We start from the raw sequence: 27,541 nt of genomic DNA, 5'->3' as shown, positions 1-27,541 counted from the left end.
TGCAGTGTTGAACTCAATGTTATATTAGAGAGTAACCTGAAATATTACCTGCTTGTGTTTTAACTGCTTCCCAGATGACAGGAAATCCAGGCTCAGACAGTGCAAATCACTAATATAAATCAAGTTCCAAGAAAGCTTAATCATACAATTCCGATGATGCCTTTGATGTTGCCTATTAGTTGTACAAAACAGACCAGAACAAATCTAGAAAAGACTGTTAAAAACCAAACCATGTAAATCCAAACCTCTCTGGAATTACATATCTAACAGTGCAAAGAAATTACAGCTATTGTTGTTACAGGGAGTGTAGCACTTTGATGACCAGTTAGCTTTACTGTAGAGCAGTTAAATGGGAACAGACTACACACTTAGTCCAACAGATACTTAGTTTGATTTATAATTGAAGCGTTATTCCTGTGCTGTCATTTCTCACTCCGCTGCCTTCCAACAAGATTTCTGTTTGGACTGAGAAGAATAAAAACGGAGGGGGGCATTAGTGGTTTTAAGGTTGTGATGGTTGGTGGTCTGGCAGCTCTTTCAGAGAGGGAACTACTTGAGTTTCCTTCTAACATGCTCAATATGTCTCTGTGGTCTTCTAGTTTGAGAATTCCTGTACAAGAAGTCCCCCAATATGCCAACCACATGGTCACTTAGTCCTGTCCGGCATGTGCACGCACACACACACACACACACACACACACACACACACACACACACACACACACACACAGACACACACTCTTAATGGAAGCCTCATGGCTGAACGCCATGCTAACGGGCACTTCCTGTGTTGAAAACACATCCATTTTCTCTTTCATCCCAGTACTGAAGGTATGTAGAGTTGAGGCACTTAGATGCATGAAAAAATCCTACACGTGCATGGAGACGTTTACAGAGAAAAATTCAGTAGGATTGCAGAGGTATTACATGGTGCTATACTGTCAGTGTTGTGTAAGTTTGTTTTGCAGTTCTTGCCCAATGCATTTCAGCCTTTTCTAATTAAATATAAAAGTGTCTTTAACAGTATAATCTGTTAAGCTGTTATTCCCTTAAGACACAAACTGAGACCAGCTGAGCAAATAAACAACAAAAATTATGTCACGTTTCCCATGATTGAACATTTTGGGAGAGGGGGGGGCTTATGGAAATATGACGCACGTTTCTCACAAAGACCCTGCAGGAGTCGGTCTCACTTTTGTGTTTGGTGTGTGTCACGACCTTAAATTGCGTTTACAAAGCCGGCAGGAAAAGGGCTGGACGCTGGATGGTACATGGTGAAGGAAAAACAGCAGGCTGCAGACAGACACTCGGGGATGTTTAACAGGCCTGGGAGATAAAGTTTCTCCAGAGTTGTGTAACACACCTGCAAAGGAGGGCAAAGAGATGACAGGTCAAATGTGGGGAGGAGAAAGGAGTAGGAGGTGGTTGAAAGAAAGAAAAACAGGAGATAAGACAGTGTTTTTGTTTTTTGTTTGCTTCTGACAGCTTAAACCCCCACAGCTTTACTTCCTGGGAGGACTTTAGAGGACTTTGAAGCAAAGTTTTTAAGCACAAATAACTTAGTTGTAATGATTTGCCTCTGGAGGAGGGGTTGCTCCTGAGATGAATGTAAGGGTTGATATATGATTTACAGTTTGACTTTATAGATTCAGTATTGTCTAGCTTATAAAATGATTTCATTTGTGTTTTGAATGATCTTCTGGCCATAAAAATACCGCTCAATGACTCACGCCACCTGGACTCAGTGAAGCTTGTAACATTTTTTTTAAACTAACATTCCTCCTCTTTTGTCTTTTGTTGTTGTTTTCCTGACTGCAGCCAGAGGAGTTGGAGGCTCTTCATTCCCACACGTTCCGGGTGAAGACTTTCAAGAAGGCAAAGCACTGCAGCGTCTGCAAACAAACCATCATCCAAGACGGATTCATCTGCCGAGGTCAGTCACCTGTCCTGAAGCACCCACATCAGGACTCACCCCAGCAGCTCTCCTCGTAATGATGACAGAATTCAAGCAGAGTTATGCTCTGTTAACGTTTTTTGTTGATGAGCCTACCTTTAGTATCTTTCTTTTTTTTAATTTAACCTTTATTTATACAGGTAATCCCATTGAGACTCAGTCTCATTTAAAAGAGACCTATTTTAGACACAATAATAATGTTAAAGCAATAAAAACAAAACAATAAAATTGTAAAAATTGTCTAATATTTGCACTCATTACCACTTAGCTAGAAAGCATTTCAAAGAGTTTCAGTTTGTTGCCTATGTGAGCCGAGCCAAGCATTGTTTTGTAGTTAAAAGGATCTTATCTTAATCCTCCTTTTTTGTGGTTAAGATAATATTTTCAGGGTCCAAGGTTCATATACAGTCTGACCTACATTTTCTGAGAGAGTTGACGAACAAAAATATGTTCAGCTCACTTTGATTGGTCAGACTTACATACTTCGATTTTCAGACAAGAAAGCAGATCTTGTTATCTATACTAGTGTGCATTTTGTCCAGAAGTCCTCATACTAAACAGTTGAGTTGATTCCCTGCTTCTACAGTCTGAACCATGTTACCATTTCTGAAACTACATATACGACGAACACCTGAAGGAGCATTTCCACTTTTAGGTCCCAAGAAGTGTCATATTCGGAGCAGGCAGGCACGACTACAGAGGCATAAACACACCTGACTTTGGGGGGAAACTCCTTGGAAAGTTTTTGCTTTCACTTGTTTGTTACGGTTTTGAGCAAAAGCTACTGAGTTGTGGTTAAAATACACCCATTTACAATGTGTAATACACACCTTACAAAGCCCCCACCAGCACATGTTATACATGTACTTCTTCACAACAGTTGGAATAGGTCACTTAGCTTCAGGCACTAATAAGAATTTGCGCAAATTATCAATCCAGACAGTTTTAATTAGAATTCAGCAGCAAACTGTGTTCACTGATGATGGGTTCCAGAGGTGTTGCTGAGTCCTTGTGGTGATTTCCACTTTAGAAATACGTCTGTTTTTAATAAAATACCACCTGAGTCCACTCAGCGCTGGCTTTCAGACTCGTCCCTAAATTCTTTACCGTTTCAGGTTTTTAATTTTCAAATAGAAAATGAGCATACATTTTTGCTACTTGCATGCATTTTTTCATTAAACTATAGCATTAAAATGATTTACAAATGATTGCATTATGTTTTTTGGAAACAGGCTGCAAAACACTTTCGTTAGACTCCTAATCTAAACTCTGTTTGATCACTTAAATCTCCCCGAGCTAGAGTTAACAGGCACACAGGGATGGTAATATTAACTGCTGCAGTCAGGAAAACATTGAAGGCAATATCTGTTACACATCCGTCAGTGGTCTAAATGAGAGGTCATCCAAGGTTACTTGGGGTCGCCTTTGTGTCGGGATTTAGTCAGTTAAGTGACAGAGGACGGCAGAAGAAGCTCCAGGAGGGTTAAAGGTTAACAGCTTCTCAATTTCCTTAATGGAGTTTACTGAAGAGACAATGTGGTTGACTGATGGCTGATTGATTCGCATCGTTCCATTGGTGCAGTCATTATTAATAGAATAAAGATGGAGGCATGTTTTCTCATTTAAAAATATACACTGCAGGGTGTCTCTGTGTTAAATGGATATACTAACATAGCCAGTACCCTTCTGAGGTTATTTTTATGTTTTTACAGTTTTTTTTTAACCTGAAACTACTGCGATAGGCTTATAACATAAAACGTCAAACAATCGCAGGAAAGAAGCTGAGACGGAGTAACCGACGTTAATGTGGTCACCGTTTTCTGACCATTTCGACGCAGTAAATCTTTTCGGTCCAGTGTGCAGAGCAGGACAAAAACAAAAACGGAAGCATGTATGACCTCGGCCTGCTTGGCACATCGTGCTGTTGTGGAAATGCCTGTTTTCACTCCGATAACGTCAAATGAATCCATGTGGAAAAGGCTGGATGTGTGGGTTGGCACACAGTGGGGGGGATATTTAGTTTGCATCTTCCCAAAACTGACACAGGATTGGTTGATGTAGCTTAGAAAAACATGAACATTACTTGTTTTTTGGTATCTTATCAGCACCTCAAAGGCAGTCTGACATATTATTGTGCAATGCTCATGTTAAAAAAGTGCCAAAAGCTCAGGAGGTGCGGTTATATAAGGTGTGGTTATATCTCCTATTACATAACAAATAGAGCAGAAGAAGAGCACAATCTTTTCCTCAGTTGCGATACTAGAGCAGGTCTTTAGGTGACTGTGTCTACTGCAAGTATAAAGCAAAATGATGCAGGAGCAGATTATGCTGGCACAGTAAAGTCTTCTCCTCCGGGATCATAAAAGGCTTAGAAAATAATTGAACTTCAACACCTGCTTTATCCTCTGATCTAACTTGTGCTTCCAGGTGTTCTGAATGTGTTTGGTGGGATAATTTATGTAATTAAATCTTCACATTAGCCTTCATGTTCTGCATAGGATGCTGTATTTCACAGGAGCAAACTTGCATCTGCTGCTTACGCAACAATAACAACACGTACTGTTCAAAAAAATGTTTCTGGGCTACATTTACAAGCCTGAACACTGCTGTTGGATGAGAGGGTGGAAGGCTAAGTTAGCTAATTCTACAAATCTTAGTAGGCAAACTACATGTGTATGGGCAATATACATAGATTATTGCTAATAAGTGCTAATTGACAGACAAGTAAAATACTCAAAAAAAAAAAAAAACCTGATGTAGAAGCCTTCTTGAATGAACCGTCTCCTGTAGCAAACCTTGTTATTAGCCAAATAATTCCATTAAAATGCCACAAAGATCTCCATTGGTGCACTTTGCAGTGATCAGAAAATGATAAATCATTCCCCAAAAAGATGTATTTCTATGTGACGCACACTCACTGCTGCTGTCAGTCTGTTTTGGTTAAACAGCATACACTTGTGTGTGGAGACAGCCCTTAAGTGTTCTCATAAACTGACACAGGACAGCACCTGGGACCACCGCCTGTAAGATATGATTTATTAGAGGACTAAACCATCATGGCAAGGCTTCACTGGACTCTATTTTGATTTAATTTACCTCAGTATAATTCTCTTCCCCTACTTGTATCTGGCTGTGTGTGTGTGTGTGTGTGTGTGTGTGTGTGTGTGTGTGTGTGTGTGTGTGTGTGTGTGTGTGTGTGTGTGTGTGTGTGTGTGTGTGTGTGTGTGTGTGTGTGTGAGACAGATTTACGATGACAACACAAAGTGAACAGGAGACAGCTGTCTGCTCAGACAGCAGATGTCTAGCAGTCTCTGTTTTTCTCTTCCTTCGTTTGTCTCCATGTCATATGATTCATTAAATTCCCATTTTGCCAAAACTAGAAGCAACGAGACAAGGATGCAGAATATGGTACCCAGATACATTTAAAGTATTTAGACTTAAAGAAGCACTCAGCTGATTTTAAGAGAGCTAAGAGCTCGGGCTTTGGAAACACTTGAAAAGTGTATTCTCATTGTGTAAAATCTAAATACATAATCTGTTGATTTCATTAGGGTAAGCTTAGTTTCAAGGTATGCATTTGCTGTAGGACTTAAATCTGCGATTCCCTACATTTGACCTTAGAATTGAAGGCGCTTCTCAGATGAGAGGTGAAACGTCTTCAGACGCTTGTGTGAAAAGATTTCTTTCTTTCTTTCTTTCTTTCTTTCCTTCTTTCCTTCCTTCCTTCCTTCCTTCCATCCATCCATCCATCCATCCATCCATCCATCCATCCTTCCTTCCTTCCTTCCTTCCTTCCATCCATCCATCCATCCATCCAAGCTCCTTAGACTATATTGACCTGGATGACTGAGAACCTTCATAGACATAATACAGTGGGACAGTATCAGGTTTAAAGATGATAAAAAGTGAGACTGAGCTGCTACAGAAAACAAAGCTGCTGTTATAACCTATGGTTTCTTTTTTAAATGACCTTTATTGGAAGCATGATTGTCTCGTTCAGAAAACGTACAGCACATAAAATTTCCATCTATCCATTGGAAGTGTCAGGTGTTGCTTTTGAGGAGTCTGATAGCTTGACAATAAAAGCTGTCCTTTAATCTGGTAGTCCACGCACCCTCTATGTCGTCTGCCCAACAGCAATAAAGAGAATACCTAGCTATGATTCTCCTGAACACAGACACTGTTTGGAGGAAGCTCATTTCTGCCACTTGTATCTGTGATCTCATTCCTTTTTGTGCAAAAACAGAGCACACCATTCTGTAAATCGTTCCCACGTAGTTTTAAAATGCGTCTTGTGGCAGTAAAAGTCTAAACAACCACCATATCTAATGAAAATGTTTAATTTTGTCCTTATGCAGCACTGACGAGCACCTAACAGGAAAAGCATGTTGCTAATGCAGGACGTGGCGGTCCAGCAGTCTTATTGTGCTGCACCCAAACCACAAATGACTTTGTCCTTCTAATGTCAGCAGCTTAAAAACCTGCACATGTGTTTTTAGTTCTAAAAACATCTCGTGCGCTTTGCTAAACAAATCTGAAGGTCAAAGGATCAAAAGACAATCAGAATTGATGAGCATACTGCTGAAATCTGAACAAAGGTAGTCAGCTGGAGACCTTGTGGACACAAAATAGACAAATGTAAGTGTCAGTGTGTCTCATAACACCGCTTCAGTGTAAAGAGGTTTTTGGGCAAACGGTAATGAGCTTTAGGTGCTGATTGTGCACATTTTGCTGCATTTCGATGGAGGCGGGCCACCTGCTTCCTCCCTGCTTCCCGTGTTTCTGCACATGTAACCAAACAGACATGAGGATTGTTTTCGGTGTTCTCATCGGACTCTCTTCCAGATCGTGAATAAGCCGATTACCCAACATGTGTTAAATGGTTGTTCAGAACAAAACCTCCACTCCCATCGCCCTGCAGTACCTCCCTCCCTGTTTCTGCTCTTGTTTACCAACACTCTCCAGTCACATGGTCGCGTAATGGCAGGAGCACCTCCACTTCCTCTCTCTTCAGCAGTTGCTAAGATACAAGGTGTTAGTTACTTCGACAATAGCATGTTGACGCAGGTCAGGGCCGAAATTTTCCAGTTAAAAAAACAAAACAAAAGAAAAAAAAAAAGGCCGTCTGTTTTGGTGGGCCTGCAGGCAGGAACTGGCTTTTATATTCTTTCACAGAGATGTTCGTGTGTAGTACATTAGAGCTGCTATTGTGCCCTTAAAAGGTAAAATCCAACTGAGAATTTGGCAGAAGAGTCATAGGCAGTTAATAAAACTTCTGCAGCTCCAAAATATTTTTTAGAAAATGGTGGAGGTTTGATAAGAAGCACTTTTCTGCAAAGAGTCTAGCTCTGCGACTCCTTTGTGACCGCACACGGGTCCTCTCCACAGACCAGAGAAAATCTACTATAGCAGGTGCGTGTGTGTGTTTGTTACCAAGAGTGAAGGTTATCGTTGCTCTGTTCTTGACCGCTTAGCTCACACAGCTGGTATGTAGCAAACCCCAGTGAAGGTAAACACATGCACACACGTCTCACACATCAAGTATGCACACTTATCACACATCAAGCAAACATGCGCACATGCACGCACAACTAGAACTGCCTGCACGTGGAGCTGTACACTGATGCTAAGAAATTCTTAGGCTGTGAAAACACGTGTTACAGCATCGTGTCAAAATGGGCTCATTACTCGCCAGCAGAGTAAGATCTTACTTCAATTTGTGCAGCAAGTGCACAAGTTCACATCAAATGTACGCACGCATACAAACCGTACGAAGCTGTGATGCCGTGCTTTGACAGAAGTCATTGGCTTAACGAGGAGAGCAGATTGATGAAGATGATGGAAAGTAACCGTCTCCCTGTCAGATGTCGTTATACTAATCTGCTAAACTGATGGGACAATGATTTTCAGTGAGCAGTGATCAGGCACATGGGCTCTCTGCGCTGTCAGAAACAACGGGGTTGATTTTGTACAGATTTAGTTTCTTCTTCTGAAACCTTCACACTCTGTAACACTCACACCTGCTCTCTGATTAGCTTCTTGTCAGTTCTAAGAAATCTGCGCACATTGCTTGTTGTTCAAATAGACGAGGAAACAAACCAGTCCCCGGTGAACTCTACAAATCAGTTCATGCAGTCAGGGAGCCACCAGCTGGATTGATGGAAACATTACAACCGTATCTGATGCTGTTCAGTTGAATGTAATCTGTCCCTGACATACTGACATTCTTTATGTTAGCCAGCAGGGGGCAAGCCTGGCTGTAAAAAGAGGTAAAAGAATCCCTGATGAGTTTATGCTGTTTTAAATTTAACTGAATAGAACGTGATACGTGATACACTTTTCATTATTTACACTACTGCTCTAAAGTCTTCAGATGCCCGTTATTTCCTTATATTACGTGTTAAGGCAAAAACAGGGTTTAGACAATTCTAACAAGCTTGAAAGTCAATATTTAGTATGAGGACCTTGATTTTTCAGCACAGCCTGAACCCTTTGAGGCATCTTATTGTAATTTCAAATAGTCTTCAGGAATAGTTCTTCAGACTTCTTGAAAGACATTCAAAGCTCTTCTTTGGATGTTTCTGCGTTTTTGTTCTGTTCTCTGTCAAGATGATCTCAAGCTGCTTCAATAATGTTGACTGATAGTGTTCCAGTGTGTGTTTTTTTTTTTTCTATCCAGGTGTGCTTTTACTGCACTGGCAGCGTGTTTGGGGTCATTGCTGTGCTGAAAAATGAAGCTGTTGCCAATCAGATGCTTTCCAGATGGTATTGCATGGTGGATCAAAATCTGATGGTGTGATGTTCACAATTTTATCAGTGTTGACGAATGATGATTCCACAATTTTAACCGCAAATTTCAAATTTGGACACATCACTCCGACAGACCAGACCTGTTGCCACTAATGCGTAATTTGGCATACCCCACCCTTTTCTCCCCGTTTCTTTTAGCTTAATGAAGTGAACTTAGCTTAACAGTGGCTTCTTCACAGCCGTCCTTTCACTGAGACACTTCTGATGAAGCTTCAGTGAACATCAAATGGATCAACTGAAGATCCAGAAGACTCTTTCAGGTCCTGTGTCGTGTCTTTCCTGGATTTTTTTCCTCTTCTTTATACTCTTTCTTAAGAACATGACTTTCAGATACTGTTCATTTGCTGTAGATAGTTTTTTTTTTTTTAGGTCTCCCACACTCCACACCATACTGAGATATGAGAGTTTTCAGCTTTGTAGAAAGAAATGTGAACATGTCATGTGTTTTGTGACAGGCTGCTACTAACAGAGCCATCCATCCATCCATCTTCATCCGCTTTATCCGAGGCCGGGTCGCGGGGGCAGCAGCCTAAGCAAAGAGGCCCAGACCTCCCTCTCCCCAGCCACCTCCTCCAGCTTATCCGGGGGAATACCAAGGCGTTCCCAGGCCAGCCAAGAGATATAATCTCTCCAGCGTGTCCTGGGTCTGCCCCGGGGCCTCCTCCCGGTGGGACATGCCTGGAACACCTCACCCAGGAGGCGCCCAGGGGGCATCCTTGTCAGATGCCCGAACCACCTCAGCTGGCTCCTTTCGATGTGGAGCAGCAGCTGCTCTACTCTGAGCCCCTCCGGGATAGCCGAACTTCTCACCCTATCTCTAAGGGAGAGGCCAGCCACCCTTCGGAGGAAGCTCATTTCTGCCGCTTGTCTCCGTGATCTCGTTCTTTCGGTCACTACCCACAGCTCGTGGCCATAGGTGAGGGTAGGGATGTAGATCGACCGGTAAATTGAGAGCTTCGCTTTTACACTCAGCTCCCTCTTCACCACGACGGACCGGTGCAGCGTCTGCATTACTGCAGCTGCAGCCCCAATCCATCTGTCGATCTCCGGCTCCCTTCTCCTATCACTCGCGAACAAGACCCCGAGATACTTGAACTCCTCCACTTGGGGCAGGAACTCATCCCCGACTCGGAGTGGGCACTCCACCCTTTTCCAGCTGAGAACCATGGCCTCAGATTTGGAGGTGCTGATCCTAATTCCTGCTGCTTCACACTCGGCTGCGAACCGTTCCAGTGCGAGCTGGAGGCCCTCACCCGATGAAGCCAACAGAACCACATCATCCGCAAAAATCAGAGATGAGATTCTGAGACCACCAAAGCGAAAGCCCTCCGCCGCTTGGCTGCGCCTAGAAATCCTGTCCATAAAAATTATGAACAGAACCGGAGACAAAGGGCAGCCCTGGCGGAGCCCATCACGCACCGGGAACGAGTCCGACTTATTGCTGGCAATGCGAACCAAGCTCTTGCAACGGTTGTATAGGGATCGAATGGCCCGTAGCAATGGGCCAGACACCCCATACTCCCGCAACACCTCCCACAGGACACCCCGAGGACACGGTCGAATGCCTTCTCCAAGTCCACAAAACACATGTAGACTGGTTGGGCAAACTCCCATGCACCCTCAAGTATCCTGGAGAGGATAAAGAGCTGGTCCAGTGTTCCGCGACCAGGACTACTAACAAAGCCTTAAGATGCAATTTAAAATTGATTCATTGCTAACTTGTCTGTTATGTGTAACCATAACAGTGGTTCATCCCTCGACTTAGGAATCAGTCAGGCATAAATTTGGCACCTAAGTCTTAACCAACAAAGGATCATTCCTCTGAAAATAATCAGGTGCAAAACTGGACTGAAAATTGGAGAAAAAGCTGCCATTGTCCAAGAAAACCTTTGAAAGTGCTTCAGAAAGCCTGGAGCACTGCTGCTCAGGACCACTTTAGAAAATTCCAACAAACTGTGGCTCTTTGGGTCATGATTAGGGTAACCAGCTCCCAACAAACTGAAGAGCAAAGAGTTTGTGTTCATCTGTGGGGTTTCAGAAGGGATGCACAGATCAGCACGTCACTTTTTGAGGCACACATTTCTTACCAGATGTTCACTTTTGTAAACCAGAGGCAATCAAAATGTGAGACAATTGATAAAAGCGCCGTGCAGTCCGACAAAAAGTTGGACGCCTCCCTTATCATGAGCCCCCATTAAAAAAACAAACAAAAAAAAAAACAAAACCTCAACGTTTTGAAAAACATGGCAGATTCAGGGACTTCAGCAACCACCAGGTGGCAGCAGAGGTCTTTGTTTCACACTACATCTGCTGCAGACTGTAAAATTCCAGAATTCTTCTACAGAAACTTAAATCCTGAGTGTTTTCCTGTGTTTTTTCTCCATAGCTGCACATTGTTTTAGGGAAACAGCTGTTTCAACAAAACAAAGTCAGACTAATACTCACAGTGAAACACACACAACCAGACACAAGAGTAAACAAACAGAAGTCCTGTTTTGTCAGGAAGAAGCAAACTCATGACACAGATCTGAGTCCATGGGAACTCTTGCTCAGGATTTATCCAACTCCCCTGCAATGTTTGTGGGGATCTCCCAAGTTAAGAAACGCTGAGCAGCTGAATGAAGGTGGGGCTTTACCCGCAGAAACCCAGCACAGGCAGGGATTTTAGCTCGGGAAAACATGTGGGCTAAATGATGACACCCTGTGTGAGTCAAAAGATGGATCGAGGTGGCTGGGTGCCGATAATTACTGACATTAATGCTACAGTACACAGAAAATGCAGCAAGTGCACTGCAGGTTGGTGCAAGCAGAGTGCATGTGTAGACACATTCATAGCATTCTTTGCACCACGCAACAGGGATCAGGTGATGAAATTAAGAAATTTACTGCAGGTTTTCAAGCGTTTGGAACAATAGAAGATTTAATGCTGTCGTCTGTGGAGTCACTTTTGTGACAAGATAATTGTTTTGTCTACAATATTCAGTTTTTAAGACAAACTCCAAAATGAGTGGTTGGCTTATGGATGATTCTGTTTATTTAATGCAGTTAATTATGCAACACAGCATGTATTATTACTTTTGCTATTTTATTGCTATTTGGATGACATTGCTTGGAAAAAATAATTCAAACTAACAGCGAGATTCGGCAGTTTTTCTCCACATATTGCACATAATTACATGGAAAATATATATTTTTAAGCAGGTTAAATGTTATATATCCCACCTGCATTTGCTAGACATCTTCATCATAAACACTGAAAGTCCCGTCTCTTCAGTGTTTACAGGGAAAAAAAACATTACCGCATGTGTGGGTTTCTAACCACTGAGTAGACATTCTTTCAAGTAAAAACACCCAGAGATGCCAATTCAAACACACTTGGTGTTTACAACCTATAAATGGAGTTGAAGCTGGGGCAGAAAACATGTTTGGTTTTTTTTTGTTTTGGTTTTTGAGTGGTGGGGGGAGTGTATTTAAATGTCTTTGGCCAAAGAAATAAACAATTAAAAAATCCATAATTATGTTTGAGCGGTCTGAGGGGGAACCCGATCTCCTGAGCCTACTTTGGGCTCTCTTTTCAAGCTTCAGAATTTGTGTCTCTGTGATACTCTCCTCTCATGAAGTAAGGGAGTATAAAGAGTGACAAACCCCACAGAAGATGCAGTGGTGCAATTTAAATTTTACCTGATATAAAAAAGTAAAAGGTGTAATGTTGTGGGAGACCTTTCTTTTTAAACACTGCAGCTTTAAAAGTGTGTTTGTTCATGAATATTTTATGTAAATACAAAACACCTAATTGAGATTCCAAGATTCTTTTTTTTCATGAAGCTTTCAAAATGATTATTTTGTCCCCAAAAGTTTCTTGTCACTGTGAGACTTTCCTGCACACAGTGCTGCTATTTTTGTCCCCCTGACACGTTGGGATCAGGCCGTGTGTTAAGGCCGTGTTAATGCATCACAAGGCTGTTTACTGACCTCCAAGCAGTGAGATTCACGATGAATGGCTCGTGACTCATGTTTGGTTAAAATAGGACCTGGAAATGCCTACCAGTCCACAATGTTTCAAACTTGGGCAAGTGGCGTGTCATTTAGCATGACAAAGACATTCTTGTTTTTACTTTAATAAACCCACCCATCCATCCACCTTCACGTTTTATCTTGTAGCTTCGCTTACAGTGTAAAAAGAGGTGTAAAACTGATGAAAAAAAACATTTAAGGAATCGTGATTTCAGGGATTTGGTGATGTAGAGTGTATGTTAGCGCATCATATGTACACGTGTTGGTGCTCACGTGTTTGTGCATGGGAAGCAAATGAAAAAAGGAAGGATGGAGAGAGTGAGAGTGAGGAGGGTGGAGGAAGAGGAAATTCTCCAACCTCTGCCCCTCTGATTGTGTTGTAAAGGGGTCCAGCCCAGCCCTGTGGGACTGTACGCTCATTCCAAGGGACCAGGGGAAGGAAATCACCCGCCTCTTTATAACCCTTCTCTCCCCCTCCCTCCGATGTCGTAAAGCATACCACAGACCCAGACTCAGATAGCAGCCGGCGTTCCACACTCGTCATCATCTCCTCATTTTGATCGACTTCCATCCCTGCTGTCCTCTCATCTTCTCAATGATTGATATGAGCAGTTGTTGCACCCCCTCGCTCTATTACTCATCCTCTGCACAGATGTCTTTTTTCTCCAGTATCTTCTCTCTCCTCATCTTCCATCCCTCCTCATCACTGTGCTGCTTTCCTCCTCTCCCTCCTCTCCTCCCTCCAGCAGGAACATTTCTGCTCTGTTTATTCTCCAAAGCACCGACTTCCTAACAAGGTAAAGCCCAGCCTGAGCGCTCCGGGCTCCACGCTTTCACACCCAATATGGAAGTCTTACTTCTTCCCACGTGGCCCAGGAGAGTTGTTTACGGGGGACGGTGCTGGACATCGTCCTGATGGACAAGCACATGGCTTTTATGCTTATCGAGCAAAGTGTGTTTGGTTTCCACACATATGAGAACATTCCACGCGACTTGTGTCACAGCTCATCACATGTGTAGCGCTGAAACACAAGTCTACAGAGCGTTAAAGGGATCCTGCTGTGCTTTTCTTATTTTCTGTCACATATATGCTCTTACAGTGCGGGATGCAAGTATTAAACATGGTCAAAATTTTAAATGATGCCACCTGTGACCTAACGCTCAAGCTTCGCACTGCTCTAAAGACTTTGATTCTGACAGCTTTTTCTAATCCTGGCTCTTTATGTGGTCATTGTGATTGGATATCCCTGTTATGAGCGTGTCAGGCACACAGCCTCTGCTATAGGCACAGAACTCGCACCTGTTGTTCAAACCTTCTGCTCTAATCAGGAGAACGCTGGTTTAAATGGAGGTGTTCAGGGGACTAAAACATCTGCACCACGGTCCAATATAATGAAAAGGATTATTTTGAACTGCAAATACTGCAAAACTGCTCAAAAACAAAATGTGTAGTTTTAGATGATAATAAATCAGTTTTAAATGATGAAGGTGAGTTATGACTAGCAACTTCCTTCCCAGCTTAGCTAGAAGGGACTCCAGTTAGCTCCAAACTTTGTCAGACCAGTAGTATAGGACTCAACATTGACCATATAAGGGCAGATCCCAACAGCACCACATTTGCTAGTCATACTAATGAGTGAAGCTTGGCCTTAAAGGGAGTAGAGCTTGTTTGAGTCAGTGTAAGGACCAGGAGAAGGTTAAATCAAGATTACTTTGACTGTTAATCATGGAGAGCTACTTTAGTGGAGTCTAAGAGTTAAAAAAACAAAAAACACAATAGGTCCACTCTGAATTGTTTTTCCACCAATAATTAGCTAAATCATTGTTTAAGCTATTTATCAAATATTTACTGGTTAAACTTTTCTTCTTACTTTCTTACTGTGGCTTTGGGAAGAGCGCCCGATCCATTTAGAAGCCATCATGGATCTCTCCAGTTGTATATGGACATGAGCTTTCTTATCCAATGAGCATTCCCGTTTGTCATGAGATTACACAGATGCACGTTTCCGAACATCGAGGATTCTCATCTGCTATACGTCACCATAAAAGGCTGATGCTGAAAAACACTTAAGCTGATGAAGAAGCTTACGTGATTGGACAGAAAGCTCCGACCCAGCTGCCGGGCCTCACTGTGATGACGTTTCTGTTATTTCCAAAGTCAAAAATCGATTGTCAGTCTGCACTTTTAAGCCAGTGTAGCCTGCTCAGAGAACAAGAACATCTAAGAGTCCATGACAAATCGGTGAGATTATACAGCATGATTTAAAACTGCAGAGCCTCTGTTAAATGGGCTTTGTGGGCAAATTGTGTCAGCAATTGAGATTTTAGTACTTTGCTCTGTTTTACATCATTGTACGGGCAGTTATGGCGGATTTAGCTGTGGTTTAGATGGAAAAAACAATAAATTATAAGAAAATAATGATTCATAGCAATTTTGATCATGAAAGTAAACATGACAAAAGCCAAGCAGAAGGTTTACAAGCTCCCACGTGAGTTAAGAAAACAGTCTTTGCGGGAATCGACAGTCATCTAAATGAACGTGTTTCATTATTTTTGTCTGGAGTCGATCTCGGTGCTCCCTGACAGATTATGTGAGTCATGCTGTAGAAACAAACCCTTCTAGTTTCACTCTGGGAACTTTCTGGGATGCGCTGTGCATCCCGGTAGGATTTCATGGTGCCTCCCAGATTTGAAGGCCTCTAATTAAGAAGTCAAAAAAGCCCCCCACGTGTGCAAATATAGTCCAGCGAGCGCTTAAATAGAAACTAAATGCCTCTGCATGATGTAAGTACACTTTTTGGATCTAAAAAGGAAGCTTCTCACTTTCTCAGGTTTCAGTTTGTAGACATACTCTTGTTGCACACTGAAATACCAGTGAACACATATTTTATCTTACATTTATCATCTTGCAGCTCACATTGAACTGTGTTGTGCACCTGATGTAAATAATGTTAATAAAGTTCTCGTATGTTAATTTAACCCTAGATAGATTTTAAAACTGATAAGTACCCACTCCTAAACCCCTAACTTTTCTCTCATTCCAAAGAATATAGGGTTAGATGTGAAAGAAAAACTAAAGTCTCCTGAAAAGCCTTGTAGGTTGTACCTTAATCCTTACAGTTGCTGCTCAGAGAACATGACCTCTGACCTTGAGCAAAATTAAGGACTTCAAAGTGCATCAAAGTAAAAGTAAAGAGTTTTGCGTAGCTTCTCCGCATCCAGGCCATTTTTCATTGCTAAAGGCAATAGGACTTCTTTTTGATTCATGAAGACATTTCAGCTCTCATCCACGAGGATTCTTCAGTTCCAAAACTGATGGAGAGTCTCAGGTTTTGGCCTGTTTTTAGGTGGTCCTGAGAGTTGTTCAGTCACTTTGGTCTGCCACGACCACAACAACCAGTCGCAGTAGATGGCCGCCCCTCCCTGAGCCTCGTTTTGCCAGAGGTTTCTTCCTGTTAAAAGGGAGTTTTGTCTTCTCACTGTCACCCAAGTGCTTGTATATGATTTTTGGGGTTTTCTCCGTTTCCTCTCTATTATTGTAGGGTCTTTACCTTACAATGTAAAGCACCTTGAGGCAACTCTTGTCGTGATTTGGCACTATATAAATTGAATTGTGTTTGGGAGTTTGTCCCCTGGATGTGTGGCCTTTAATGACTCACATAATTACAGGGTGGTTCATCATCTTTCAGGACCATATCCAGGGTGACACCTCCACTAAACTGTGACTCTCCATCAGGTTTTAGAACTGAAGAAGCCTGCACCAAAGGCAGCTGTCATCTTTTAAAGCATTTAAGACTAAAGGTAAAACATCAGGTGTTCTTGGCCTTGATAACTTGAGCCTCTCAGCAAATAACCATTGGCTTTACTGTCAGTGTCTGATGTTTAACTGTAGTGTCACATCATGTCTTAAAAATAAGATTCTTGAAAACAATGTTGAATAATCACTGACAGAACATTTACTGAAAAGCTGTGCGGGCGGCCATGACGATGTTCCTCAGTATCCTTCTTGAACTTCTCATATTCTTTTTCATTGATCATTTTTGAGAACAAAATAAAACGAACAAAAAACAAATGTCATTTTTGGGTGTATAAAACATCAACATGTAATTCACCATGAGGGAGACTCAGACTCATGAGATCGCACTCTGGAGACCAGATGTTTTCCTACTGAGCTAACTGACCAACACACACACTCAGCCACACCATGACTGCTGACATCAGAGAGGCCACAGCAGTCCCAATAAGAGCACCATGTGTCACAGGATAAGATAGAAGATCATTTGCATGTATTTACGTGTAATTTACACATCGGAAACTTGATATTTAAACAAGAAAACAGTCTTTAAAAATAAACATTGTGTGACAGTTTGATCAAAACCATTTCATAACCAAATAAGTTTCAGTCAAATTAACTCTTAAAAAGAGACGTGTGCATTAACCTTCTTAAATGCACTGGTTCTCAAACTTATCTTGGCGGAAAAGAGTTCACACCCCTGCTTTTTTTTATCCAACATTAAAGATACCTGCTGCAAATTTAGCGGTATGTCATTGTTTTAGCGTAACCTGCTTTAGAACCGACATTAGATATTGTTCATGCACGTTTGAAATAGATTTTTATATTGAAATTAAAAGATGACTTCTAACTAAACTAAGTGTGTTTGTTTAAAAGAAAAATGCTCAGTCTGAGCTTTTCTGGCAACCAGAGTAAGTCAGCTGTGAAGAATAGTACACAATAGGCGCCACTGCACCAACAAAGTCTTGTTTATCTCCTTAAATTCATAGTTTCCAGAAGCTTATCTGCTTGAAAACAGTAGTTTTCTCCCAATATGTTGGGGGAGAAGCTGCCCCTGAGTTCAAGTATCTTGGGATTTTATTCACGATGATGGAAAGGAGCTGGGCCAGTGGGTTGGTGCAGCATCTTCAGGAATGAAGGCGTTGTAGCAGACTGTCATGGTGAAAAGTGGGATAAAACAAAAGGCAAAGCTTTTCCAGCTACCAGATCTATGTTCCAACCCTCACCTGTGGTCATGAGCGCTGGGTAACAACCAATAAGGCAAGGCTGCGAATACTAGCTGCCTCCTTTGAGAGGTTTTTCTGGTTTCATCCAACAGGTTCTTCCCTCAGTCTCACCTTCCACCTCTGGTCTTTTTACTTTTTATGTTGCAGATTTGTTTAAGCCTGTGCAAGTGCAAAACCATTCACTAGTTGAACTTAGCCAAGAAATGTCAAGATATGTCTTTCACACAAGCCTGGGAGAATTAGCATTTTATCAAGTCTTTCTGTGTTGTCTGTATGTACTAAACTGCTGGCCCCAGTGGAACATTGACTTGACATTCATAGAGTGAAGCTTATAAGAAGGAGGGTCACGCAGAGAAAACTCCACGTGGAACTAAAGGAGTGTTTCAGGGATATCCTGTATGATTAATCTGTATACATCAGAGAGAACATAGTGTTTAGGAAGCAAGAGTAGAGGAAGTATAGGGTTCAGGAAAACACTGCACTGCCACCATAACATAATACAAAACACACAATCTGACTCTCGCACAATGTCAGGACTGGCCACCTCCCAGTTTCATATCAATGACTTGACAACTATTCACAACAGATATTACAACTGCTTTGAAGAATGTGGCTCGAGACAGGAAGAAAAACTCATTACATAAGGCGTAGAGCGTTCCAGTAAAAGCATACAGCCTTCTCCTTTATTTGGAAAGCCTACACCTCGGCACGCTGAGCCGTGTTTTGGTTTTCTGTCCTTCGAGGGAAGCTGAGAATTTATGAGCCGCTGGTCCAGCTGCTCTCTCTTGTTGACCCTTATTGGTGGCCCAGTGGGAGTCCACAGAGAGGCCTTGAGGACAGAAGGGGAGCTGTGAAAACTGTGCAGAAATTCTATAGTTAAACAACTTCTTTAATCTTTGATGAAATTTTCGAGATCTGCTTTAACCATATACTGTACTGGTGCAGTGGCTATTTGAAGAGAGTGCAACTGAGGTTCTTTTTTTCATATCACCTGAATACATCTCATGCAATCAGTCATGTTTTAGAAAATGTTTAGAAAAGATGACTTCTTGCTAAAAATAACAAATATGACTGATTTCGACGCTCTTGTGTGACACAAAAGATAACGGCTGTTTCATTCAGTATTCTGAATAAAGTTTGAGAGGCTTTAAAAAAAATCCCAGAAGGTTCCTAGGAGAAAGAGCAAGGCTTATCTCTAGAAGGTGGTCTTAAAATCCAGGAGTAAACCAGGAAAAATTGGGGTACTGGTTGGAATGAAGCAGACAGACGTGGATTTTTATTGTAGCAAAAAAGGTGAGAGAATTAAAATGTTCAAAAAGTGGAAAGTTTCCAAAAACAGGAGGAAAATCTGTCCCTGATCTTTAAAACGGTGCCTAAGATTAATATTCTGGAGCAAGAAATTCAGGAAAACTGATTAATTACTCCAAAAAGCTGATTCTGTTAATCTGGACGTAGCGTTTTCAGTGGGAGAAACGTTTCGTCACTCATCCAGGTGACTTCTTCAGTTCAGCTGACTGCAGGTTTCCCCAACCTTATAAACAGTACATTTGCACAATGACTGAAACCAGCACCACTGAAGCTGGGACTGAAGAAGTCATTGGATGAGTGACGAAACGTCTCTCCCACTGGAAACGCTGCGTCCAGATGAACAGAATCAACTTTTTGGGATTTCCTTTCCTGGATAATTGAGCATGCATCAAGACTGATCATTTGTTGTTTGGGACTAATGAGTAACCTAATATTTTCCAGCTGCAGACCTCGAGATAAATCAGATCTTTTAACTTCATGTGACAGTCGTGTGGTCAGTGTAGGAATCGATAACTGGAGGGTGGCCTGTCGCACAAATGCACAGACGGCTGAAACATCCTGACTCATTCATTGCACTGAAAGCTGTTTAGTCTGGGAGACGATGAGTACTGCAGCCCAAACTCTCACAGTGGTTTCTTTATTATGTCCGGCTGAGTTTGTTTTGATGTGTATCTGTAGATTTTGAGATGCTTCAGTAAAAAGATCATCGCACTGGTGATGATTACACTTTAAAAAGTTCATTTAACCGATGACACAGAGATGAGATCTCTCACTGTGTGTTATCCTTCACAGCAGTGAATTCTAAGCCTTTGCTGGGAGTGTGAGCTGCTGTGGCAGTATCAGCCTGCTAACAGCAGATGCTGTTTGACTTTGACCACAGTACAAACATTGTGGAATTTGAATATACCTCTTGCTTTTTCATGTCTTCTTGACAGCTGCTCAGCGTCATCACTCATAATGCAACACGCAGTCTGAATTTTTCCATAATGTTCAAAAGCTTTTTATGATCTGTGGAGTTAATTGGTTTTTCTCTCCTTTTCTCTTTTTCCAGTGTGCCGAATCGCATGCCACAAGAAATGTGAAGTCAAGGTAAGAGTCCTAAACAATTTGCACACATAAAAAAAAAACCATAAAGGAAGGCAATGTCATGTTTGCTGATATTTGAATGTTATATTTAGTAATACCTTCATGCATCAAGTGAATATTGCTTTCCACATGAAGGAACATGAGAAGGGCTGAATGTTCTGTTTATTTGGAGCCATCTACTCTTTAAGATGTGCGTATGTGCACATATACATGCAGATGTTGAGATAGGTGGAGTTTGGGGGGAGTTTATGTTCTGCAGAAGAATCTTAAGAATGTCTAAACAAGTACTCTTTGTACCAGAATCTGTTTATGTTGGATGAGCTCTTGCGTCTTGGAGATCGTCCCCGTGTTCTAAAAATAAAAGACCTCTTGGTGGAGCTGGAGCTCGATTAATGTTGTGCGAAAGCAAAGAGCAAGAAAATGGGAGGGAAAAAAAAGAGAAGCTGGAGTTCGTGCTGGATAATTAGAAAGGTGCAGCATTCATTTAGGGTTTAGGGCAGGATTTGCACACATACAGCACATACCTAAACACACACCCTTCATCTGGTATCCATTATTGGAAATGGGTGCTAGTTGCCAGCGTTGCCCACTCTGTTTTACACACAGGAAATGCCAGGGGCGCAGGGCAGGCGGGCCACGCTGAATAAGAGGCGGTGGGTTTGGTGAACCATGTGAGGGAGGTCTCCAGTGGAACGTTATTAAACAAAATGGCTGAAATTATAAGACCTGCGTGTGATTCCTGTCTCACTGGTGACTGCGTTTCAATATTATAACCTTTACAAATGAGAGTGCCAGTTTCTTAGGATGGTTTAAAGTTTTAGTTCACCAAAGCTAGTGAGAGAGCAGGTGCAAGGGTTCAGGTTTAATTCCACAGCTCTAAACAACCTTTAAAATATAACACATCCACCATCACCCAATAGATAATGTAGCCAGTGACCTCTATGGAATAGTCTTACTGCTGTTTGAAAGAATGTGTGACCTTTATCAGTTTTTTGATTAATATAATAATAAATTTAGGATCGTCAGAGAAAAATTCTCCCACTCCTACAGCTTCCTCGTGTTTACAGACGGTCCAATCTAATGTCTCTTATTCCTCCGTCATTAGTAATAGACTGCTTTGCTCAAGAAAGTTATTTAGTCTTTTAGCTCATGTTGTTGTGCTACATTTATTTGCGCTCAGAGTGCTTCTGTGTAAAATCTGTTTTACTCTGGGCTGATATGAAGTTGGGGAAACGGGTGCATATGGGAATATGTGGCAATTTCACAGCTGATTCTAATTCCGACAATGAATTGTCATGCACTCAAACCTCTTCATGAATGACTTACTTTTTTAGTGGGCTTAAAGAAGCAATTTACTACAAATATGTCCAGTTAGGATCTGAGCCTCTTGTAGGGGGAGGTTAAAAACCTTTTGTGTGATTCTCTCTTAACCTTGGGTTAATAATGGTAGATGAGAATAGAGTGGGAGTGTGTGGGTCTGAAAAGTGAAGCATTACAGAAGAGTCTTAATGCATCCTGTTTAATAGCCAGTAGGGAGTATTGTGGTTAAAAATGACTTGCAGTTATATCAAAGTCTATGGGAAGCAGACCTTTCTTTGTTGTTTCATGGTGTCAGGCAATACTTTCAGGTCATATTAAACAGGCCGTTAAGTTTTATAAATTCTGGTTATTCTATAAGAAGATTTTCCAGAATATGCTCATTAGCATGTGGTTTCAAAGTCAGATCCACCCTTCATTCGACACATCCAAGTTGCTAATCTTGAAGCTTCAAAATGACACTTTACAAACGTGTGAGTGACACCAGTCCCTCTGTCCAGCTTTCCATTTATTCTGCTGTGTGCGCCTGTTAGCAATCATTAAATTAATCAATCTTTAGCATCTACAGGTAGCTGTCTAACTGACAGCTAGGTAGGTAGCTGGGGTGATGGTAGGGTTTCAGCAAGGTTACTGTAAACCTAAATTTCATGAAACCTGGTGGAGAGCTGGAGCTTCGGGGGGAAAAAAACACAATGTTACTAAAGGGAAAAAGAATAACATGAAATTCTGCTGTGGATCCAGATCTCTCACTTTAATGTTGGTAAAGCATTGGTGTTGGTTAGCGATGAGCTTCTGACTTCCCTCATAATATGTACTTTGATCCAGAGTAATTTGAAAGGACCTTATCGAGAAGAAATGTGTCGCTGAAACCTGCAGAAATTACGTCTTTTTCTCCTTTGTTTTCCCTGCAGATCGTGCAATTTTTAAAGTGTGATGAATGGAAGTACACAGTACATGATAACGCTTGAATTTCAGGAAGCCAGAGGTCAAATTTGTTGGAGAAGCCTAGCAAACTGCCAGTGTCTATATATACAAACCTGCAACTTTCCATCTCCAAAAATCACAGCAGCATTTCCTTTTCTAAACATTTCAGCTAAAAATGTCAAGGCTTTGGCAGGAAGCAATTTGCTAAAAAGCCTGAGATGAAAAACAAGGGAGTGACCGCGACAGGGTCAAGCATGATAACTATCGGCACTCAGTCAGGCCTGCGAGACCACTGGCTACATTTTTATGACTTATTTATTTTAAAATCCAGCTAAAGCTCTTTTCTGCGACCTGTCAGCCATATATGATCTGAAATGTTAGGAATCTGAGCGCTCGAAAATAACTCAGAGGTAGGACAGTTCTCGTAAGTACACGTTACAATTATAAATCTCCATCTGGAGATAAGAATAATATACAGCCCATATTTAACCGGGCAGCAAACAAATGGTCACAAAACGCCTCCCCACCTTCATGCCTGTTTACTCACAGCTGGATGTGAAAAATGTGTTAAATCTTGTCAGTAAAATTTTGCTTCTGGGTGATGACAGGAAAGAGCCAAAAACATCACATAGGGTGATCCTGAAAGTGAACATGAATATGTTTGCATGAAGTGATGGTATCTTTCCATTTTTCAGGCTAATTTACAAGTCTCCCTTCTTTATGCACAGTCTCCTTTGTATATATAATATATATATACTTCCTTACAAAAACAGAGAGGATTTCTGGGACTTTCGTGCCAACTTGCTGTGAAAGCGCTGAGGAAAGGTAAAACCTCAAACTGCTTAGGCACTAATTTCAGTCTAAAGGCATGGCTTGTATGCCTTCCACCCTGCCCAGCAGTTAAATAACAACATGAGTGCATTCAGACTTCAGTTCTAATTAAAATATATTTATTTTTCCCTTTTAGTTAACCTTACAGGGTATTGTGCCAAGAAAACACTGCTGAAAATCGGTTCAGGACACCATCTTTCCAAAAAGACTTCATCCTAGTAAGGACTACTTTCTGCTGGGGTTTAATACACGTGACGTTGAAGTTGTGAAGTTAGAAAGAATTTAACCTCAACTAGAGTTATCAAGATCAAATTCAGGGCTGTCAGTCTTCATTTACCTGAATCAAGGTAGTTATTAAAATATTGGTTTGTTTGCCCAGTGTTTGCTCCTCAGGAAATTACACATTGATGTGAAAGAGGTAGTGTTGATACCATATAGCCATCCACAAGCACGGACAGGTCTAGAGCAACAGATTTCTCTCAAGAGCAAACTGTAACCCTAAATAAATGTGAGGAAAATAAAAATAGCGGTCAAATCCAAGAAGGATGTTGGTTAAAAACATAAATGATAAGAATAGGCTAATAAGGACAGTAGCCTTATCATTGCCTATTTAACACCAATTCACAATAACAGTTTGCTCAAAGTGCTTTACATTGTAAGATAAACTCAACAAACAGAGAAAGAGAAGCCCGGCATTTCCCCAAGGTCCCCTCTGATCAAGGACTTGGAAAAAAGTGGTGAGGAAGAACTCCCTTTTGACAGGAAGAGACCTCCAGCAGACCCAGGTTTGGGAAGGAGCAGCCACCTGCAAATCCTATATAAATACAGGAAGAGATTCGCTCACTGTGCATTATTTTGTCACTAATGGTTGGTTGCTAGTAGTCAATCTACTAGTGTAATTACTACTCCTTTGTGCTATATGTCAATCAACAGCATTCTTCACTTTCATTGGTAGTTGCTTTAATTTTTTGACTTTTTTTGAGTTGAGACAATATTAACTCTTGACCTGCCAGTACTTGCTTTGCTTTGGGTGGTCTCTTGTTGTTGGGACATCACCAGCAGTCACTATCTGTGTGGACGCCCCTTAAGGCTGCTTTATGATCAGTCTACAAAGGTCTATAGAAAGGAAGTCAAGCAAGGAATGGAATTGCTTTCACTTAAAATCTGTATCTCTATTGACAGTAGTCACTAAAAGGCAAAGATCCTCTATGTACACCAAACATTGTGCTGTTTCCTTACCTTTTGAACATAGCTGAGCTAACATGATTTAGTAGTGCAGGGTAATTCTGAAGCTGCGTTTAAAATCATGAAGTTACTTCTATTAAGGAGCTACTTCACTTTATAGTACAGAAATGAACTGCAGTGTCCTTGCTCATAGTAATAAAGGAACCTGCCATTCTGTGTATTTGTGTGGCTTCAAATATAGTATTTGGTGTATGTTGTGTTGTACAGCTGAGCTGTCCAGTCGAAGTTATTTGGTTTCTCTGATCCTTGCATGTCAAGCGTGTTTTGAGAAGGAAACCACCGTGTTCCACCATTAATCAGGAGCAACGTGGAAGAGCGTATCATCTCTCCGCCTCTCTGTCTGCTGGTGTTTTCGTTCCGCTTCTCTGAAATGATGAAGCACTTGTTTTGTCAGCTCCTGAAATTCTCAGAGTGCATGCTTTGAAACTGTGGAGAGAACTCGTACGTTTCTTTGTGCTGGCTCGCTTCCACTTTGTGCTTTTGTTATTTCAGATTTGTTGTTTGTGACCCTTTTAGTTCCTTTCACTGAGCACATCATGTTGCAGTTTGAGCTCTGTTGTTGCTGCTTGGAGCTTCCTGATGGATGTGCCCTCATTCGGCTCATCAGGTTTGCCAAGTGAAAAGCTGCAAATTGCCCCCTTTGTTTCATGAAAGTTGCAACATTATTACTAACACTTGATTCCTTTCCCATTCATCAAGCTTAAATTGTGTTACTGAGCATTTCAGAGTATAAATCTATTGAAATAATAGTCAATGATAATAAAACCAGTAGGTTCACTTGCAGAATTGAGCCTCTTACATAAATATTCTCCTTTCCAGGAAGTTTCTGGATCTTACTACATACCACTGAGTTCAATAGTCATTCTGGCACAGTCTGCCTGTCAGTAGCTACCGTTTCCCGACATTTTTAACATTTCTGAGCGATCACCTGGAGATATAAAGTTCTTGGTGCGGCTACAAATAAGACAAACAGTCTACCTTGTATTATTTATCGCTTCCAAATCTTTGACACATCCAAACACCTGTATCCACACATGTGAGATGCATTTTTGAGAGAGATCGTCAGGTCTGCAGCTGGAGAACAATGTTTGCATCGATAACTGTGAAATTCTGGAGCAGTTATCTGGTTAGCAGTTATCTGGGCACTTGTTTCAGCGGTAAAACCTGGATTCATATTCAATAGCTTGTTCTGTTGTTGACCTCTTTTTCTGTTTTTTAGATGATTTTGAGATTATTGTTATTTTGATTATGCGGTTGGTTGTTTAATGAATCCTCAGAGCCCACACCCAATAAATCAAAACAAATCTGTTCTATATGGATATGGATGAACTGTTTTCAACCATGAATCCAGGTAATGAGGTCTGGATGTTGTACAGATCTGATTTTCTGGACATTGTCCAGATGTGGCCTTTCACATATGAGGCAGACAGCTGGAGATTGATGGTCATGAGGTGGCGCCTGTGCCGATCAAGCAGGAGGCAGGACACGACGCACATCAGCACACACTCGCTGTCTGTTAATTGTCTGAATGTATGAATCAGTGAAAGGTCAGGGCTGCAGTGCATGTGTGAAATGGCTAAGGTGTGATGGTCCAACACTTGGGTTCAAGGCGAAAACTCTGTTAGCTGTAGAAACATCTGGCATGAAGTTGACGCTCCCCAGAGGGTTGATCCTACCTACTCTGGTTAGTGAGTATCATTTGGTTCAAAGCACCACTATGTCCTATCCATCCATCTTTTAGAGGAGAGGTGGGGTAAACCCTGGACAGGGTCATCACAGGGTTCACATATAGTTAGACACCTACAGCCAATTCAGACTCCCCTATTACCCAACACACATTTGAACTGTTGGAGGCATACCTGGATCCATCTTTCATACTGTCTACTTCAGGAAGAAGTTGACCAAAGGAGAAAACCAGCAGTGCCTTTACATACAAATTCATTTAAAGTCACTGATTCATTTTGTTTCCCCAGCCCAGTGTATCCATGATTTAAACTTTGGAGATTATTCTACACTGTGCCAGAAGACAGAAAGAAGAAGATTCATCCCAGAATGACCCACTGCTCCCATGTGTCTTTGCAGCCAGTCTCTATCGACACACAAGCCTTTATTTAGTTTGCATTTTTTCCCTCTTGCCCTCGAGCCTCATCCTCTCTCGTGTAGCGCTTGCTTCAGCAGTCGCAGCAGCTGTCAGGATCATTTGGCTTGATTAACCTTGACTACTGTTCCAGTAACTTCCTGTAGATACCACACATTGCCACAGTGCTGATTTATCACACAGGCAGAAACTGTGATGTGTCACCACAACTGAGCCCCAGCAAAGGTTTTTCATATTCAAAGACTGTAACACAGTCTCTGTAGCGGTTTCACCTTTAATTTCTCTTATAAATTCATGTTTCTGTTATTAAGACACATAATATAACAGGTTCTTTGATCATTTAAATAAATTGAGTCATCATCAGGAAATGTATATTACTTATGGCGCTCAACCCCCTCGATGTAGAAAAGGCCTTTATGCTCTTAGTTCTGCATTGCTTTCGTTCTAATGGATAAACAAGGCATTCAAAGAAAGGGGAAAAAATACATATTGTGCTTTTGCTGTAAGACATTACATAAGTCCAAGTTTGGGGAGGTTTCAAAGCATTGCGTTGAACCCCTTTGACAACATTAACAGCTTCCTTCATTTTGCATGTTGTGTTGGCCGTGCAGAGAGTGAGAAATGGAAGTTAAAGTAGGAGAGGGGCTGACCCTCTGTTAAGAAAACAAACGGAAGAGGCCGTGTCAGAGTTGTATAATTGTTACACACTTAGCGCGCCAACCAGTTAGAGCAAACACACAATGGCTCATGACTAAAATATTCCTGTATTGGTCATGGTATCTGCACCTACTTAAAAAAAAAAACAACAAAAAGAAAACAACAGCTCCTCGTCTGATCAAATGCAGAGCCAGCCAGCAGCTCTGAGGCTAATTGAATTAGCAGTCACAGGACAGAACACATGCTCGCTACTCTGTTCTCCTCCTTATGACCGCAAA

General features: G+C 41.5%; 1 protein-coding gene across 14 annotated transcripts in view; it reads left to right on the top strand.

Annotated features, from left to right (window-relative positions):
• Positions 1-27,541, top strand: part of LOC309691066 (tensin-1-like) — a 243,244-nt gene that overhangs the window by 108,792 nt on the left and 106,911 nt on the right. For 12 of the 14 annotated variants that reach the window (XM_082508581.1, XM_082508582.1, XM_082508596.1 and 9 more), the window contains exons 2-3: positions 1,819-1,933; positions 20,157-20,194. The exons of 1 other annotated variant lie outside the window; for it this stretch is intronic. In XM_082508581.1, coding sequence (XP_082364707.1) covers positions 1,819-1,933; positions 20,157-20,194 — 153 coding nt within the window. Of the gene's footprint in view, positions 1-1,553; positions 1,609-1,818; positions 1,934-20,156; positions 20,195-27,541 lie in introns of those variants that run through there. One more of the 14 variants, XM_082508593.1, reaches the window with a different exon arrangement.

The sequence above is a fragment of the Aulonocara stuartgranti genome (assembly GCF_965226115.1).
Source record: "Aulonocara stuartgranti genome assembly, chromosome: 16".
Taxonomy (NCBI): Eukaryota; Metazoa; Chordata; class Actinopteri; order Cichliformes; family Cichlidae; genus Aulonocara; species Aulonocara stuartgranti.
This window is presented reverse-complemented; position numbering and strand designations above follow the sequence as displayed.